Genomic DNA, 20536 nt, shown 5'->3' with positions numbered 1-20536 from the left:
CCCTCTTTCGCCTCTGTCTTTATGATCATTTGAGGAGGCTTGTGTTGGGGTGTGGTTATGCGTCTCCAATCGGAGGCTCAGGGAAAAGCACAAGCACAACAAACAGAGCTGGAGTTTAAGTTGGCTGTCCGGAGGATGGAGCTTGAGGTTGATCAGGAGTTCCAACAGCGGGAATTGGAAATATAAGCAATAAAGATGCTTCTTATCCCATTGCCCAGCCAGACAATGCATTAAAACCTCCTCCTTCTCCCTTGGGGTCTTCCCAGCAGCTGCTGTGCTAGCAACTGCCCCTATCCCGTCTGCTATTAGCCCACCTGTATTTAATGTTAGTAAACATATTGCACCAGTTCCTCCTTTTAAGGAAGCTGAGGTAGTGATACCTACTCCATTTAGACAACATGTGTTACAGCCAACACATGGCCATCCCTGGTCAGGTCATTTGGGCATTACCAAGACATATTCTCATGTTCTTAAACATTTCTTTTGACCTGGTCTTCAGAAAGATGCAGCTGAGTTTTGTCGCTCTTGTCATGTTTGTCAGTCTGCAGGAAAGCCTAATCAGGTTATTCCTTCTGCTCCGCTTTCTCCCATTCCTGTAACTGGGGAATCTTTTGAAAGAGTGCTGATTAACTATGTGGGTCCAATGCTTAAAAGCAGATCCGGAAATCAGTACTTGTTAACAACCATGTGTGCTGCAACTCACTTTCCAGAAGTTATTCTGTTGCAAAAGATTACAACCCTAGTTGTAGTTAGAGCTTTGATGAAGTAATTTACTGCCTTTGGTCTGCCAAGAACTGTACAGACTGATCACGGTACAAATTTCTTATCCAAGTTGTTCTCACGTCACCGCCACTTAAAACGTGACTCAGCGAGTCTCAAGTCCATATCGTCCTGGGTAACTGGGTGCTTTAGAATGAATGTCATCTGCATCCTGATCATAAACGTAAGAAACACATTTGTCATATCAACACGCTGATAAACTGTCATAAAGTAAGGTTTTGTCCTCAGCTGGCATTGTGACTGATGGCCTTAGTGACACCACACAGACAGGTTAAAGTTGTGAATTGCTCCACAAGCTTCTTGGAGACTTTTAAATTCAGAATTGTTGCAGGACCTTTCTACTCTTTTGGGTCATCTACCAGATCAACAAAGAGCAGATACTGAAAGCCTAATATGGAATTTTCCTTCCATTTTTAATGTTGTACCTTCCCAGACAAATGTATTAAAACATGATATACAAGTTACTACCGCAACCAATTAAACAGCATGCCTATCATCTTAACCCTGTGAAATCAGCAGCTATGAAAAAGGATGCAGCCTACTTGTTGTAACATGGTTTAGCAAAACCAAGTTGTACACCCTGTTTACTCGTTCCCAAACCTGATGGTTCAATTCACATTTGCACCTATTATGGACATGTTATGTCACAGTCCCTGACTCTTATCGTCCACCTAGGATTGATGGCTGTATTGATAATGTGGGATCGGCTCAATTTGTTAGTAAGCTAGATTTACTAAAAGGATACTGGCAAGTTCCTTTGACTTCTCATGCATCAGATATCTCTAATTTAGTGATTCATGATGCTTTTATGCAGTGTCTAGTTCAGACCAGTAGGACTTAAAATGCACCAGCTACGTTTCAAAGACTAGTAAATGTATTGTCAGATGTACCAAATTGTTCTGCTTGCCTGGATGATCTTATGATTTACACATCCGACCGGCCCATGTGAAGATTCTAAGTAATGTTTTTGAACTAATGCATTAGTTCGCGATTAGCGTGTTAGCACGTTAGCTAGCGTGTCAGTTCGAGATACGTGTGTTAGCTTGTTAGCTAGTGTGGTTTGCGTGTTAGCATGTTAGCTAGCGGTTAGCGTGTTAGCACGTTAGCTAGCTAGCGCGTTAGTTGACGGTTGGCGTGTTAGCAAGCGGTTAGCATGTTAGCTAGCTCGTTAGCTAGCTATCGCATTAGCTCGTGGTTAGCGTGTTAGCTACTTTGGCTCAGAGATGGGGTCTTCATTTCAGTGATGTGTTTATTAAGTTGAAGTGTGTGTTTTCTCACACCAGATTTGCAGTCTTACTGGATTTGCCAAACATAATGTGAACTGTGTTCTATAGTCTTAAATATTGCGTGAAAAACTGCACATTGAGATATTATTGCATTAACATTCTTTTATGAACATTATCTGCACTAATATGAGTTTCTACAGGATTCCAGTAGCTGTCCAGCATTGGCCAAATCCTTGATGACAACAAAGAAGTGTTACCTATCAAAAGAAAACACTATGTTTTATCATTATTTTTTGATGCATTTTCTTTATTATACTAAATTATTTTTAAAATGGTTATAACATTTTACAGTTAAAAATGCAAATTAACATAATTGGTTGGTATGAGGCTCAAAGGCTACAGTATACAGTATACAGACCTAATTCTGAAACATATGGATATAATGTAAAATGCGAATAAATCAGGAAGCAGTTATAAGTAAATCCACTTTAATATCTGTTTAAACAACAGAACAAGGACGAGATATTTAATGTCTTATCATATCAACCTTTTTTAAATATACGCTCATTCTGAAATTGGTACCTGCAAAACATTCCAAAAAAGTACAGGAGCAATTTGAGACTAACAGTGTTGTGAAATGCTCAAAAAACATTTTAAGCAGGTGATCTAATCATACTTGGGTATAAAATGAGCATCCAGGAAAGGCCTATTACTTTAAGCAAGAATGGGTCAAGGCTCACCATGTTACAAAAAAATGCATCAGGGAAAAATGCGGCAATATAACAAAACCCATTTCCTCAATGAGCAATTGCAAGGATTTTAGGTATTTTACCCTCTAAAATGCATAATATAAGCAAAACAGTAGAAAAGTGTCTGACGAGTCAGTCTTTCAGATTGTTTATGGAAATACCGGATGCTTTCTCTGGGCCACAGAAGAAAAGTTCTGTGAAAACACTATTAAGGGCAAACTGTGGAGCAACATATGCTGCCTTTTAGATGTCATCTTTTTCAGGGGCGTCCATGCTTATTTCAACACAACACCAATAAAACATTCTGCATGTGTTTCAACAGCATGGCTGCGTAATGAGAGTGCAGGTGCCATACCGACCTGCCAGTCTCCCATTGAAAGAGTAACGCATTATGAAGAGCAAAATATTGCCCTTAATATTGACACTTGAAAGCCCTGTATGGTTGCAAAGCTAAAGACATGTATAACTAGAGAATGACAAAAAATCCACCTTTAAATGCTTTTAGAAGGAAAAGTGATGTAACACAGCAGTGAACATGCTACCATCCCATTTTGTAACGTGTTGCAGGCATCATGTTTGGAATGAATATATATATATATATATATATATATATATATATATATATATATATACACAAAAAAAAATCTATCAAAAAATCAAGTTTATAAAGCAAAACATCAAATGTTTTGTTTTTGTAGCGTTTACAATTTAATACAGATCAAACAAAAATGACTAATTAACGCTTTCTCTTTTTATTGGCATTTCACATACTGTCCCAAATTTGTAATAATTCTTGGTGAGGAATTGATGTTATTACATTTACAATAGCACACACCTAACAAGAGTTGTCTTTTGTCTGTGTCTGAAACTGGACAGCTGACGTGGAGTGCTCACACTGACATTTGTCATTTTTGCTTTTTTCATTTTTTCATTATTTAGAATTTGAAAAAGCCAGCTGTTCTTTACATTGAGTCACAATTTCATGATTAATGGACCAGTAGAATTGTTCCAAAATTATTGAGAAAAATATCTTCCTTTATTAATTTCCACTAAAATGTAAGAGTTTTTTCCTTCTCCAGTCAAGTTACCATTTTGGAGGTATGAGGTTTTGTCCCAATGCCAATAATATAAATGCATGTGGGTCTTTTCCACTTATTGGGGATTGGGGGTGACTGCCATATTGTGCAGCAATATATTGTATTAAAGTATGTCTACGGTAGGTTTACCTGATAAAATGACCAGTGACAGTACAGGCAAAGAAGGCCTACCTAATTACCTAGAAACGTAGCATAAATTGAGTGTTTCAAGTGATGAGGTTCATCACATGGCAGTAGACCAAACAACTGTCAATGAGTATATCACTGAGCTATTCAATTTTAATGTTCAAAGGATACAGTCTTGACACTGGAGTTAGTTAAGGGGTAACTGCATGGGGCGTTTAAACAAGAAATGTACTGACCTTTTTCAGTTAGATTAGACATGAACTAGAGAAATTGTACTTTTTGGTTTGTAGTGTCCTGTGAATCAATCCAGAACAAGGGACCAAAGCGAAGCAGAAAGGAAAAAAGCACCTCAAGATAAACTTGTTGAAGTTCCCCACTGAACTCAGTGACTGTCAAAATTCATGGATAATTTAGTTGAGCACTGATCAAAAAGGAAGCAAACCTTACACAAACAATAACATGTTACATTTCTTTAGATATTCATTTTGATGGTGTATTTCTGTTTCCTTCAGAATGACCACATTGAAACCACAATAGAGCCTGCAAGACTGCAAACTCATCAAAAAGAACTACACCTGACCTTTTTAGAGAAAATAAAAGTACACCTGACCTTTTTAGAGGACTTTATCAATGTTTAACTGTTTTATTTCGCTCTGCTTAGAGATTATGTTGGTATATAAGTGGAAATATTTTTATCTCTGTTATTGTGCAACACTTTTATGCCAGTATATTGTGTACACCTAAGTTGTGTCTGCACTCGGAAAGGGACCATCACAGGACCACCACTGACCAGATATTTTTGGATGGTCTATTCTCAGCACAGCAGTGACAGTAATATGGTAGTGTGTGTGATGTTGATGCGAGTGTATCAGACACAGTCATGCTAATGGTTTTTATTACACACGTCAGTGTCACTGCTAGGTTGAATGGACCACTTCCCAAAAATATCCAGCCAAGAGTCACAAACTAACCACTGATGAAGGGCTTGAGGTGCCCAATCCTGGTCCTTGTGATATACCACCCTGGAGACTTCAACACTGGCTCTAATATTCAGATGTCGCTGGAAGCCTTCATTTCCTGGATCAGGTGTGTTTGACTAGGGCTGAAGCTAAACATCGTAGGATGATAGACCACCAGAAGCAGGGATGGGCACCCTTGCTCTAGCCCTTCATTGATGGTTAGAATAGTTAGAATGACCACAGGACCTGGATGAGTAATACAAGTTTTGCACCGGCATGGCAAATAAGGATGGTCAAAAAAGAATTTTACATTGCATATGCTGGATTGTCTTAACTGTGTTCTTCGCAGTCTTGTTGGTTTGATATGTTTCATTTTATTTACTTACTTACTTACTTACTTATTTATTTATCTATTTGTTATTTAATTTTTCTGCAAAAAATGTATGAGCATTTCATCCACTTTTTAAGGGAACCTTGTTAAAAAAAATACCCTATCATTTTTGATTGTTGTTTTGTTAGATTTATGTTGAAAATGAAGGATAAATACCAGACTCAATTCACTTTAATTTACAATGATCACTATTACAGAATACATTTTAAAGAAATGTATTATTGTACTTATACATTTGTAGGCCAGTCATGATGGGAAATGTAAAGGCTGATGGTAAATTCTCTTTAACTAGTTTCAAATAAGGCTGAGAATCAATAGCCAAATAGCAGCTGACTCTGGAACAAAACCAATGTGGACTGCTTGCAAATCTAGGCCACTTGTGCATAATTTGCGGTCCAGATTAGGATCAGTTGTGTGTTTCATTTTTGGCTAACGTATGGTTCTACTCTGGTGTGTATACGGCCCTCATCTGGCAGCCATGAGTGGCCATTGATTTTATACACCTGTGGCAATGGGACTGAATGAAACACCTGAATTCAGTGATTAAGAGTTATGTCTCAATACTTTTGTCCATATAGTGTGTGTACATATATAGTTGTATGCAAGTTTATTGATTTTCTAAGTGAAAATAAATGCAAATACAATCCCATTCCCAAAAAGTTGTGATGGTGTGCAAAATGTAATTTAAAAACAGAATGGAATTATATGTAAATCATTTAAACCCTATATTTAATTGAAAATAGTACAAAGACAACGAATCAAATGTTGAAACTCAGAAATTGTGTTGTGTTTTGAAAAATATATGCCCATTTTGAATTTGATTCCAAAAACACATTTCAAAAAAGTTGGGACAAGGGCAACAAAAACCTGTGTAATGCTAAAAACACCTGGTGGTTAATTGGTAACAGGTCAGTAACATGATTGGGTATAAAAAGAGTATCCTACAGAGGCTGAGTGTTTAAGAAATAATGATGCAGAGGGGGTCACCACTCTATGAAAGACTGTGTGGGCAAATAGTGCAACAATTCAAGAATAACATTTTTCAATGTAAAATAGCAAAGAACCTGAGAATTTCGTTATCTACGGTACACAATATCATTTAAAGATTCAGGGAATCCAGAGAAATCTCTGTATGCAAGAGACAAGGCTGAAAACTGATACTGGATGGCCATGATCTCCGGGCTCTCAGGCTACAGTGCATTAAAAACAGACACAATTCTGAAGTGGAAATCACTGCATGGTCTCAGGAACACTTCCAAAAACCATGGTCTCTGAAAACATATGTAAACAGAATCCAGAAACACTGCCACCTTCACTGAGCCTGAGCTCACTTAAGATGGACTGAGGCAAAGTATCCTGTGGTTCGAGGAATCAAAAATCATGGACACTGTGTCCTCCAGGCTAAAGAACATCCAGCACCATTAATGGCACCATTAATGCTGACTGACATATACAGGTTTTTGCAACATATGCTACCATCCAGACTACGTCTTTTTCAGGGAAGGCCTTGATTATTTCAGTAGGACAATGTCAAACCACATTCTGCATGTATTACAACAGCATTGCTCCGTAGTAAAAGAGCCCGGGTGCTAAACTGGCCTGTCTGCAGTCCAGACCTGTCACCACTGAAAACATTTGCCAGATTATTAACTGTTGATCAGCTGAAATCCTACATCAAGCAAGAATGGGAAAACATTTCACTTTAAGAACTACAGCAATTGGTCTCCTCAGTTCCCAAATGCTTACAGAGTGTTGCTGGCATCAAATTCAAAATGGGCATATATTTTTCAAAACACCATTAAATTTCTCAGTTTCAACATTTAATATGTTGTCTTTGTACTATTTTGAATTAAGTATAGGGTTTACATGATTTGCATATTATTGCATTCTATTTTCTGTACCATCTTTTTGAGAAATGGGGTTGTAAACAATAATTGTACATTAACATGTATTTAAAGTGTGTTCTCTGTAGAAGATGTGTCATTTTCACTTAAAAAATCAACAAAGCATAAACCTACAATTAACTTTGGCATACGAGTACATATACATACACAAATACATATAAAAAATAAATTAACATATTTCTGTTGATTTGTGACTTTATCAATACAGCTTAAGGCAAGACATGCTATATATGCATTTTATCCAAAAAGAAGAAAATGGCAGAACCAAAATTGTCATTTCTCCCTTTTCTGAGCATATCATAGATCTCGTTAAAGAACAATGATCAACATGTTTCATTAAAATAGGGCATATGTCTTGTTTAGTTAGACTTAGTGCCATGTATTTATAGTTTTTGACAGGATATCTTAAATGCTGGTGCCTAGTGTCTGTTCCAACTTAGCAAGCCAAAGAAAAACAAAACATTGCCATATTTTTGTGTATTGTAAAGTTTTCTAGTTTCGCAATGTTATATTTTTGTCATATCTTCCACCATGAGCAGAAAGTGAACCTGTTTGTACGTTACCAGCAGCACAGCTGTAGCAGTTTTGCGCCTTTGGCCCATAGCACGTCCTGCAGGATACATCGCAATAACGGCAGTCACGATTCACATCTTTGGAAAGGAAACAATAAGGATGTACCACTGACTATTCATTCATCCATTTGTCACTATTTGCATACATTTTCTATAATGTATGTATAATGTAATATGTAAGAGATTCTGTTTTATTTCAGATGTGATGCAGTTCTTAAGCACGTCCAGCAGAGGTCAGGCTCATACTATTTGCAGACAAAGCTGCCAGCCTCTGCTCAGCAAAACACTGCTGATTGTGTATCAAATTAATGGCCCTGTTGTCAAGCACAACACGAAGAGTTGACTCAGTCAGAGGCCTCGAGTGTGAGTGACTGTAATAAACAGGGTCATTACATGCAGTATTCTTTAATGCGTTAAAGAATACTGCCTGTAATATTTCAGATTCCATGCCATAAGTTTGTTACATCCTTTGATTCATTAATCAAATGAATGTATTAATTGTTATGTGCTGTTTTCATACTCACTATCAAAGTACTGGCCCTCAGGGCAGCTGATGATAGGGCACTTTCCATAAATGGGACGGTTCCAGCCGCTGCACCTGTCACATTCTCTCACTCCTGGACCGTGGCAGGTCAGACAAGAAGTGTGACAAGGCTGACAGCGCCACCCTCTGGCATCACCAAATGTGTCCTGGGGACACTCTTTCACACAGGCACCATCTATCAGCAGACCAAAGAGAACATGCCTGAGTACAAACAAAGATGTACAAGGGTCCAAAATCATTTCCAAACTCAACATTCAATATTTTGAGTTAATGTTCGATTTAAGTGAGTGTTTGTTGGACTGTCACAGCACTGATCTGTGCTACCAGATTTTGCATTTAGCTCATTTGCATTTAATCATGGTGGCCATACATTTCCAAGTCAAATGAGAAGCTCTGAGTAAATCGTGAGCACACTGATGTGAGCACACATATCAGCCTAACATATTAGGAGTTTGGCAAAAATCAAATTAACACAATTTTTTTACCATTTACCATTTACCATGAATTCAGAGGTTTGCCTCTTTAGTTCTGCACTGGCAGTAGGAGGCTAATGTAGCTAACAAGTGATGAAAGCTTAAACCACTGCAGACTGTTAAAGGACCTAACTGAGTCGGATGTATGTAAACTTGGTTGAAATTTCGAAATTACATTGTATTTCAAAACATTCACTCAGTCCATACTGTCCATATATGGACATATATACTGCATAAACAGCTTGTATTGAAATCACTGTTTCTGTGATGTGATGTGTGGAAGCCCATATATTTTTATATATCTGCCTATTCAGTAGTTCAGCTCCACCCACTCACCCTAAAGTTGTAATGAGCATTTCAGCCCAAACTCCTTTTTGAAATGAGGCATATTACAGGGCAGCCAATGAGAACGAAGGTCATTTACATATAAAAGCCACAGCCTGTTGTTTTTGGTTAAATAAAACCACACAAATACATATATATGACCCTCAGGGGAAATAAATAAATGCAAGGAATATAGGATATTAGTGCTTTAGCAGTTCTATCTGAGATTACTTAATTTGGTTTATGAAATACTGTTATTTATGAAAGAATGTCACACAACTAAAACAGTAGTAGCAGCCATCTTGTATCTTATATGTGCTTTTGTCCTTTTTTATAGATAACAGTATGTTAAAAGCAAGCCTGGCTTAGATTAATTAAAATCTCATCACAGTTTTAGGTAACAGTGTATGGCTTGTGTGTAAGTTTCCATTACTTGTAAGCTACATTAGCCTTGTAGCTCCTGTGCAAAACCAAAGCAGCAAACTCTGGACACCAAACATGTTCTGGCTGATCAACTACATTTGAGGTAAGGTGGTAAAATTGTGTAAAATAATAGTTTTTTGCAAACTATAGTTTAAAAATGTACCAGGTTTTCTGCTCATTGTTGAAACCCTGTACAGGATATAACAGAAACTTTTAATAAAGCTTTCACACACATAATATAGTAATAATAGTTATAGCCTGTAAGAAAAGCACAGAGCGAAGCACAATAAATGGGAAGTGAAAAAGCTCAAAATGATGCTGTACACACTGTGGAGGAAGTGACCAGACTGGCAGGTCAGACACAGCGTTTCACTCCTGCAGTCTAAGCATGGCTCCGGGCAGCTCAGACACAGGCCCCTGCTGCGGTTCTCATAGCTCCTCTGGGGGCAGTGCCGGCGACACTGGTGCCTGTAGCTGCGCAGAGAGAAAGAACAATCAAAATGTCACTGTTAAAGATGTGCCACACTGCTGCTTAACCACTACAAGTCACAGTCATATTTTAATTTCAATCAATTTGTGTTTGTAAGCAGAAGACTACAATGTGAATCTGATGGAAAGTTATTTTGGTGTACACAGTTTTACAGAAAATACCATGTTTTTGTCATGGTCTGACACTGAAACAAACACAAAAGTGTCAGAAGTGCAGAACCGGTATAGAATGAAGACTGAATGAAATATATAACTAATTAAATAACTATTCAATTAATTATGTAATTAAATTTTAATTAAATCATATTTAAATCATTGTGTAATATAACAATGTGTGACTATGTAGCACAGTGTAAATTCCTTTGTACTGTAACTGCAATATAGGCTATAGTAAAAGTACAACAATGACTCTAAGTGACTTCTAAGGGATAAATAATAATCAGACAATACCTCAATATATCACTATTTTGATAAATTATATTACAACATAGTTTCACGGAATTTTGTCAGTACTCATAAAACAAATGTTTTTGAGAAAGCATAATTAGTCCTGTTTATGAAAAACATTTAATACGAATCATACTAATTTTAAGGTGGTACTACTAAATGTATTCTGCATCATGAAAATGTCTTTAACTATCACAAAGTTATATTTTTTTCCCCACCTTGTTTTGAAGAACAGTCATTGTCTTCTGAGAAAACCAGGTGAGTGCAAATGAGGAGTAACACTTAATAAGACCTATGCAGGCCTGATATATTTATTGTTATGTAGTTTCAGTTCTTCTCAGCAGTAAGAAAACACTTCGTCAACAGTCCTTTTGAAAAGACTGGTAGTCCTAAATCTCTGAACAGTGTGTGGGACTGCCAAAACAACTTCAACACTCAAATCTGCATTACGTGCATGTTCTTGGATCAAAGCTTAACTCCAGCTCACATGTTCTTCATCCAGACTGCAAAGCACAAAGGAACTGCAGGGATGCCCAAGGCAGTCAGCCTATTGAACTCTGCTACAGAAGGCTAGGGGAACAGTAACCAGAGAAGTTCCTCCACCCCCAGAACAGAGAATTGAGCAACAGCTCAAAGCTACAGTGCACCTGCTGCACTAACCTTACCCTCATTTATCCACCAAACCTGTGAGGTTATGTCATAATCTCTGATTTGATGAGGAGAACATTAAAGCAGGGAAAGTATGTGTTGTTGCTGAATGAACCTGATGTTCACTGAAGCAGTTCACTCAGTCTTCTGGGCATTGTGCTGCAAAACAGGTGACAGGTCACTGACGTCTGTGCACTGACAGATGGAATTGTGTGAGGACTGTATTACATTGAAGTCACATTGAAGCCACCAGACAGTGTTAAAGATGAGTTCACATTCAGGCTAAAGGACTGAGCAGAGACAGACTGATACATGACGTAACGTCTCCTTTTCTCATCTTCATCAGACACGAAGCTGTGTGGGGCTCTAGCCTGCTAGGCACCTCCTGCTGTGTTGCTGTGGTGCTGGAATTAGGCAAGGAGGAGCAGCCGGGAGTACCACAACACATCCATCATAACTGAACTAGACCAAGGCTATCCACACACACACACGCACACACACACACACACACACACACACACCACACACACTGTCCTCAATTCAGAGAACACCAGAGACTGGAAGGAATCCCTCCGTGCAAACACTCATCTGCTCATTGGCTGAGGAAAAGGGTGCATCAGCATTTTTAGCCAATGGCACCAAGTCTAAGTAGCTCTCACGTCTCAAGCAGAATTAGGATTAGCCTATACAATTATCATTAAATACATTTTATCATAAAATGATCAGAAATAACAGCAAATAAGACTACTATAAGACACACAAAGTGCCTCAGACAACAAGACTTTGTCTCTGTTCCAACTAGTTACTTCACTTTTAAGCAAGCAGTTTTAGGGTGAAAGTGGACAAAGGCTCCACAGCAACAGAGCAAGCACAATGAAAGCATGTGGAATGTGCCGGCTCGGTTCATCTCTGAGGGCACACTCATTACTGAAGACTCCAAACCATGGAGAGAGAGAGAGAGGCTTCACTTATGACATTATCATGATATTTTAGACACAATTTGATTCTATTCATCAAGTTTTGTGATTATGCCAAATATTGAGACATGATAAATTGTGAAATATTGTTTTGCCTGCGAATTATGCATCTAAAAAAAACTTTCTCTGTTTTACTTAATAAAGTTGCAGTTTGTGAATTTCATTTCAATATAATATATACTGCAAATCTTCTGGACTAAGAAAGCAATGGTGTGTGGTATCCTATCAGCCCATCAATGTGTTTGGTTCACATTGTAAATATTAATAATAAAATATCAATAGTCAAGCCTCTGTGTATCAATACTACTTTTTACCAAAAATACGGTATATAGATTTTTTTCTGACAAAACATACGTTCAAAGGTTTGAAGACACCTGTTCATCTAATAATCATGAGTTTTAAGAAGCAGTTTGTCCCCCCTTTTCTGGTTCATAAACAGCACTCCAATTCAACTCAAAGGTGTTCAGTGGTGTTTCTACCACTCCAAAAGGTTTCCACTGCTCCATAGTCTAGTGTCAGGGAGCTTTATGCCCCTTCAGCACTGGACAAAATGACCTTGGGCTTGTGTTCGGCTGCTTCAGTGCACCCTTTCTACTGGCAATGCTTTTCTATGGAGATTTTAAGGCTTCCTATGCATTTAATACCTGTATCATCAATAGATGTGCCTTAAAGTAGCTGAAGCCACTAATTAAAAGGGGTGTCTGGACAATCCACATACAATTATTAAGATTTAAGAAATTAAGATTAGGTGTGGGCAATATGGCAATGTGTTATTGTTATTCTGAAAACTTAGGTCACAATACCCCTTCCTGGTTATGATCAGTACTTCTAAAACACTGAACAATGGCATCTACCATAAAAAGACAAATGGTGTATCATTGTTTGGTAACTTTATGGTTTTCAAAGCCTTTTTGGATGTGTTCATTCTGACTTCATCACAAACCTCAAATAAACTAAATATTGTGTTCTATATTATGCATCAAAATGCCTTGTTTTTATCAAGTATTGTCATATTGTATTTTTGCCATATTGCCCACTCTAGTAGACAGACAGTCCTATAGATAGACCTGGGAATAGAGAAAGCTAGAGAGAGGAGAAAAGCTCATAAGAGGCAGGTGGACACTTTACACTGAAGGATTGAAGGAAAAGGATCTCAGGTAACCAGGCATGACAGTGAGCTCAGGGAAACCTGATGCACATGACAGCAAGAGGCCACAACACGGGGGGGGGAGTACACAATCACAGTTCTGTTCCCCTCACACCGCCTGAGGGACACAGTCCGTGCACACCATTCAAAGGATTAAAGCAAACTACATAAATACCTAGTCAACTATACAAACTACCACAATATAATGGGTGAAGTAAAAGCAATAAGTAAACTCACAGAAAGTAGCCATCAGCACAGCTGTTACAGTACTCCGGGTCATCTGGAGCAAGAAACAGAATAATCACTAACAAGCAAACAAATAAATAACACAGCCACACTGAGGAGGAAATGACTTCAGTTTGAGGACAACAAAATCTGTCACAGAACTGATATCTGGTGTTCTAAAAAAGGCGCCTGCTTTTTTGGTTACTTTACTTGGGAAAAATGTAAGAACATAAATGAAACAAATGTCCATCACTTTAACTTGAGGGGACTTCTGTCAATATAATGACATTTACTTCAGAAAACATCTCGCAAATACTTGCAAATACTGATATAAGCTGTTCATAAGTACTCAAGTATTGCTTTTTAAATACATTATTACTTGCTTATGTATTTGTCATGAGGCCCCTGTGTAGGTGTGTTTCACATAAAGTGTGACAGAAAAAGTATATTGTTAAAGATAGCCTGAACGGGCAGGGTATAAAATTTACCAGCAGAGCAGGTCTTGCAGCCAGTCTCACAATCAATGCACTCTCCTGAGTCTGGATCCTGAACCTGGCCTGCAATACAAGGAGTGGACAGGATGATCAAGTAACATAATAGCTGATATGAACAGGTAATAGTTCACCTGTTACACTACACTAATTAACACAAACTAAACTAACATTAATTAACACAAACCAGCAACATTTTGTTTAATGGTTACCCAACTAAGAGGAAACTGTTGAAATATATTACTAAGATCACTCAAAAGTTTAGATCACTTTCATATTAAATAATGCTGCTACTGCATACAATATTATATTTATAAAACCCATATTTAAATATTAAAAGAGACATCAAAATGATTTTAGTAAAGATGTATACATACAAGTATTTTGGGAACAACAAGAAATTGTTGAATTGTTAAAAAAAAGCTACAGCAATTATCAATTTAAATATTTTTTATTCTATTGTTTTTAAAGTTATCTGCTTTAAGTTTGATCGCCACTTCTGAAATATAGGGGATGTTAATTTTATTCTGTCTTCTATTTATTGGTGTGATATTTTTAAAAACGTTGATCCCAAATTTTTGAACTGATCTCTCTCACTGAACTGTTTTCTCTACACTTACCTGATCCACACAGCGCTGTCTGGCAGAGCCCACTCTGGAGCTTATATCCTTCCCTGCACTTGGCACACATGTGGCCATCCGCACAGATTTCACAGTTGGTTATGCAGGGCCGGCAGGTGTACTGCACTCGATCTGGGTAAAACTCCCGAGGGCAGTGGGCTCTACAGTGGCCCTGATGGAGGAAGCGCTCCCTCCCATCCTCATCTGCAAATGCCAACAACAGTTGATAAATGTCATATTGGCTACTGCTTTTTGGCACCTACTCCACCATCCAGGCCTGGCGTCCTCCTACATTGGTCTGAGTAAAGTTTTGCAGCTTTTCTTACAAAAAGACGAGAATAGAACGCTTGTCCTAGATCACTGATAAAGGGCAACTTCTTCCCACAGTCTAAGCACCTTCAATCCTACATGGGCCCTGCTGGGTATGCGGATCAACATATTACAGCACAGGATCAAGTACATCTGATCATTAAAAGGAGTTAGGGTCAGAGACAGAACAGTCATGGCCAAGTGTGAGAGAGTTCACAGTATGAACACACAGACTCTAACTCATATTAGCCTTATGTTTCCATCTAAAGGATTTTGTGTGAAAAAAATGAATCCTTAAAAAAAGAAGTTGTGAATGTAGGCTAAGGAAACATTTCATAAATGTTGAGAGAGACTTTATCCCCTTTAACATAGGTGGAAAAATTGTTCATTGATACCTAAAATGTCACAAAACCTACAGTTAAAATAATTGTTTTATGTTGGGGGGATTGGAATAACACATTTGCGCACAGGGTGGAGAAGTCCAGCTAAACTGAGGGGGAGACGAGAGAGTTTTACCTAAGTACTTTTATCGCTAAAAGTCAGAGGTAAACAAGCTGCTCAGCAGCGAAGTAATGTTTGTTTACTTGAGTTCAAGCTGTGTCCGTTCAGTTGGGAGCTCCCTTAGTAATGCCAACTAGGAAACAAGACAGCAAATCAGCCAATGTCTCCACTTTAGGCTTATACTTTTATAGTTACATACTTTAAACAAAAAAGACAAATAATTTCACTTTTTTGTATGGCAGTCAATCGTCAGCTGAAATTTTGGAATTGTGACAGGCCTGGCCCAAATGCCGTCATCTGTTTGTGTCAGTCATGAAGTTTTCTCTAAATAGCAACAGTGGGGGTGCTCTGACTGACAGGGTTGGCCAGGACTGGAAGCAAAGTAAACAAGGGCAATCAAGAGCAATGGAGAGTCACTGGTGGTGTTGTGGTCTTGTTTAGCATACTTGATGGATGTACAGACACCTGCAGCGAACACATCCTGGGGCTGCTGAGAAAGCCTTAGAGTTATACGCTGTCATTCTGAACAGGAGGCGTGACAAGAATGACAGAGTCCTTCCTGAGCAAGGCCAAAGAGAAGCAGTTATTGCTCTGACTAGTGGTTCTCTACCATAGCAGTATTATGGACTGCTTGTTGGATCCTTCATGGTTTTTGTTCATAGCATTTCCTGCTGTTATCCTTGCAAGATCTTGTAAGAAAACATGAGCCTTACACCATTTACTATTTGGTATGTAAATCTCTGACACTTGAGTTTACTATTCTCATTTATTCATTTAAAGCTTATTTTAAAACAGCTTGTTGGTTAAAGAGCATTAAGGGGGCACTCTGGAAAAAAATAACTGTTGCTTGTAATCTTGTGTGAACACATGAGGGCAGGCTGTTTCCCGCTAGCTGATGTTACTGCTAAAAAGTCACTTCTGCACCTCTACATTAGTGCATTTCTTTATCACCCTAGGGAGGACTCCCAATGGTTGCTTGATGTATTTGCACAATGCATGTTGGGTATTGTAGTGAGAGGATGCTTATGAATGAAAAAATAAAAAGGATACAAAATTGTGGATTCAGCAATGAGGCTGAGGGATAAAATACTGCTGTATAGAATGTAACATAAAATGACAAATAACATACTAAATGCTAGTTTCAAATATCAAGTAGCTCGGTTAAAATTACTTTTAAACATATTTTACATACTTTTATTAGCTTAATCCAAATCCAGGAAACCAAGCCACAGTGTGTAATTGTACGCTTTACACTCTGAAAAATAAAGAACCTTTCAGTGGAAAGTTCTTTAAAGGTGCAGTGTGTAAATTATAGGGGGATCTTCTACCATAAATGGAACATAGCATTGCTTTCGTTAGCTTAGACTGAGCCCTTCATATCTACATAACTACATTTTTTCAAGATGTTGTGCTGCCAAGTTTCTATACTAGCCCAGAACGGACAAACCAAACACTAGCTCTAGAGATTTTTACGTTGAAGTTGCTGCTAGTGCTAGCTAACCATTTTGTGTTGTCAGAAGTTTGAGAACTCAAATTTTGACAAATAGACAATCATGCTTATTGTTGAGCACAAGAAAAAGCAAGGAAGGGTGAATCTTCGTTATGAATGAAACAAAAAGTTTTGACAGGGGACGGCATAAAACCTGACAGCCACCGTAGGTTCTACTATACACAAGGAAAGGGAGGGATGAGGGAAGGGTATTAAGTTGGTTGCAATCTGCAACCTCAGCACTTGATGCTACTAAAGCTTACATACTGCTTCTTTAAAAACCTTTGTTAATGAGATGAAGTGTGGGGAATCTTTTTAAAGCTTAAAGAACCTCCATATAACGTAAAGTTTCTATAACAATAATGTTTATTTTCCTACAACCTTTTGTCCAGGAAAAGAACCTGAGAACTTCTATTTTATTAGTATATGCACAACTGCTATTCCCACTTTAATCTATTCAACACATTGAAGTCTTCCGAAACATTGATAGTGTAGTTTAAAAAGGTTCTGAAGTGGATTTCAGACTTGTGCCAGATCCAGTTCCTGTACTGAAAGTTACCAAATTAGGAAATTGTTAAAAAAAAGCACTCCACCCTTTCCCACTCCTTACACCATCAGTAACCTGACTAACTTAAGTAACTATTTGGCAATCTTAAAATCAAAGTGTTTAAAGCAAAGGAATTCATAAAGCACTGCTTATGTAATGGCTATTCTACTGTTTGCTCTGTAAGTCTCTGGTATTTGTTACTTCATTAAAGGAATCCAAGGTAAAGAAAATGTGACGGTAGCCACGGTAAGCAGCCACACATACTAAAGTCTCCAGTATCACATACCCTGGGGCCCATTCTGACGGCATTACAACGGCCTTCTGTTTGGTACTAACTGATTTCTTAATGGTGCAGAAGAAAGGACTTTATATAACAACAGATGAAATACAATATATGAAGTACTATATTAAGCAGTTCATAACATACGTAGACCAAAATCTGTTAAATTAGTTGCTAATGGTGGTTCAACTAAAGGTCACAGCAATAAATAATACAACTGCATGTGAGTCATCGTTCTAGTTTTGAACACTCTGAATCAGACTCGCATTTGTGGCCATTAAACAAACTGTGTTCTAAGGTAAGGCTGCTTTTGTTACTTTGAAAATGGGAAAGGCCATGTGAGCCATCTCATTGTTTCATCCCAGCAGCTGGACAGAGCGTACTGGCAGCAGCCACTTGGAATAGTTGCTTTTGTGAACCTACACAATAGCGTGTCCCTTCACTCAAAGAGCAAACACCCCCCAAAACCCCTCCCCCATCCAAAAACCCTCAAGTTTCTCAAAGTAATAATGCTGATCAGGGGTCAGAACCCACTTCTATAATACCACAGTATGAGACGTGAAAAAAAAATGGTCCTGCTTCAGCTTTCTGAGATATTTTTGGGAATATATCAGTAATATATGTAACTAACCATGAATAAGAGTAGCATAATCTAAATTACTTTAGTGATGCAAAGGTCTTGTCAAAATACAGCTCACCCATAAGTCTACAAACAGTAGTAAGTAGTTCCATTTATGTACCCAAGTTAAATTTTGAGGGATTTGTACTTTTCATTGTATTTTCAAATCATATTTTATTTTCAAATATATTTGTGAGAAAAGTAATCTACCTTTTACATAGTTACACTTTAGTCATTAATATTTAATATTTAACTCTTTATTGTGTTAAATTACATTATCTTATATTGTTTTAGCTTCTGCTTTGCAATTGATCACATCTCTTAGAGCTTTTGTATTTTATTTTAGATAAAGAGTGAATCAAACAGAGACGAATTCAGTTCCTGTGCTGATAGATGCTGAATGTTCTAAGCAGTTCCACTGCAGCTCTATAAGTTACTTGGTACTTAAAGGGTGATTCCACTTATTTTTCCAAATGTTTATATAATTCAGTAGTTAAGCTGTAAACTAAGCCATTCAAAGTGGTTTTATGAGAAAGCCTGCATCATAGAGAAACTTATCAAATCCCAGTGGTGGTGATAGGAACCAGATGTCCAAAGAGTTTAATGCTTCTAAAAGCTCCCTCACAGAAATTGTTTTACAAAAATGGTTACGGTTATGTTGTTAGATGCCAGAGACACTGTTTAGAGACTTGTTTTGGCCTATTTTTTTATTAGTGTTCATTCGTGGTGGAGAGGTACATGCGGGCATTGTAAGGCAAAACAGTACCCAAAAAACTTTTCTGATTTACCACTAATTCAACATTATTTTTAAAAACCCAGAAGACACATTTAGGTTCACTAGTTTGTAGCATATAAACAATGCGTCATTTCAGATCATCACACTCTAAATGACTTTGTTTACACTAACTGAATTATGCAGCAATTGTGGAAAATATGGTGGAATTCCCCTTTGAGTAGTATTCAGTTTTTTTAAGTTGTCTTTGAAAAGATAATTTTACTTTTACTTGAGTCTTTATTTCAATTAAGTAACAATTAGGAATAGTTTGTGTGAGTTTAAGTTGCTTTATTAGTTCTGGGTATAAATATACTTACTTAAGATCTTACTTTCGACTTTTTAGCTAAATCGCTGATTAGGGACATGATGCTTTTAGTGACAGTGTTAAAGTTACATGGTTGCAGTCCAAATAAACTAACCTAACGTGTGGAAAAGTCTGAGCAGCACTAGTGAAATCAGACAGCACTTGTTTGCCTGAACAGCAGCACAACGGGCTGCTGCTCCAACGAGTTTGCTAGGCTAACAGCGGCCACCTGCTCGCCTTCACCAAACTCCGTGTGTTGTGTGTCTTACCTAAAGCGCAGGCAGTGCACTGAAACAGCTCGTGTCCCTCACACTCCGCGCAGGTGGGATGACACAGCACACACTGGCTTTTTAACGCGAACTGACCGCTGGGACACGACACGGACGACGGCTTCGCTCGGACAGAAAAAAGGCAACATGATAATAGAAGCGGCGTTAATCCAGCCTTCATCGTGCGCAGTTCTCAGAAGAGCGCCGGCAGCTCGGCGGCTCACAGAAGCCCATTCACACCGCGCTTCCACAAAGTGGGTCAGTCCAGCGCTGCATGCCAAGGACAGCGCTCAGGCTCCAAAACAAAAACCTGCTCCTCTAATCAGTGAGCAGGGGATTGGTCAACGGCGCTTTGGGGACCACCTATTCTAGGGTTTCATTTGCAAAGAATGATTGGCCTGTTCTGTTTTCAGCAGGCGACTGCAGTAATGAGAGGTGGTCAGCAGATTTAAACCAGGCCTATGTATTATGCAACTTTCTAATCTAGACAGTCTTTGTTATGGAGTTATAGAAAAGTTTCTGCTTTACTCAGAAGACTCAGTCAAATCCTACTCAGAAAAAAAGAGAAACAAAACTGAGATTAAGGTAACTTGCATAACTGAGATTGTGTTCACAGCTTTGCTGTGTGTGAAATGATTTTTAAGCAGTTTTACAACAGCACAGTTATAAACAGCACATACATTTATTTAATGTAAATGGAGTTCATTCAGTCACTTTGTTGTATCTAAAAAAGTTTCTATTCTGGTGTTTCGTAATTATGACTTGCTTTGTGAAAGATGTCGTCATTTACAGGAAAAAAGTCAAAATTATTCATTATTATCTCAGCATGTC

General features: G+C 38.0%; 1 protein-coding gene across 1 annotated transcript in view; it reads right to left on the bottom strand.

The window, feature by feature from the left end:
* The window catches only part of LOC118811685 (proprotein convertase subtilisin/kexin type 5), a 48004-nt gene extending 28035 nt beyond the window's left edge, over positions 1 to 19969 (bottom strand). Inside the window, exons 1-7 of the mRNA XM_036576070.1 lie at positions 19706 to 19969; positions 14613 to 14816; positions 13990 to 14058; positions 13514 to 13556; positions 9897 to 10042; positions 8329 to 8523; positions 7796 to 7882 (exon numbers count right to left, since the gene is read on the bottom strand). Of these exons, the coding sequence (XP_036431963.1) occupies positions 7796 to 7882; positions 8329 to 8523; positions 9897 to 10042; positions 13514 to 13556; positions 13990 to 14058; positions 14613 to 14816; positions 19706 to 19886 (925 nt within the window). The 5' untranslated portion in view covers positions 19887 to 19969. The remainder of the gene's footprint in view (positions 1 to 7795; positions 7883 to 8328; positions 8524 to 9896; positions 10043 to 13513; positions 13557 to 13989; positions 14059 to 14612; positions 14817 to 19705) is intronic.
* Positions 19970 to 20536: the final 567 nt, after the last annotated feature.

This window comes from Colossoma macropomum, unplaced genomic scaffold (genome assembly GCF_904425465.1).
Source record: "Colossoma macropomum unplaced genomic scaffold, Colossoma_macropomum, whole genome shotgun sequence".
Classification (NCBI taxonomy): domain Eukaryota; kingdom Metazoa; phylum Chordata; class Actinopteri; order Characiformes; family Serrasalmidae; genus Colossoma; species Colossoma macropomum.
Note: the sequence above shows the minus strand (reverse complement) of the source record. Positions and strands in the feature narration are given on the sequence as shown.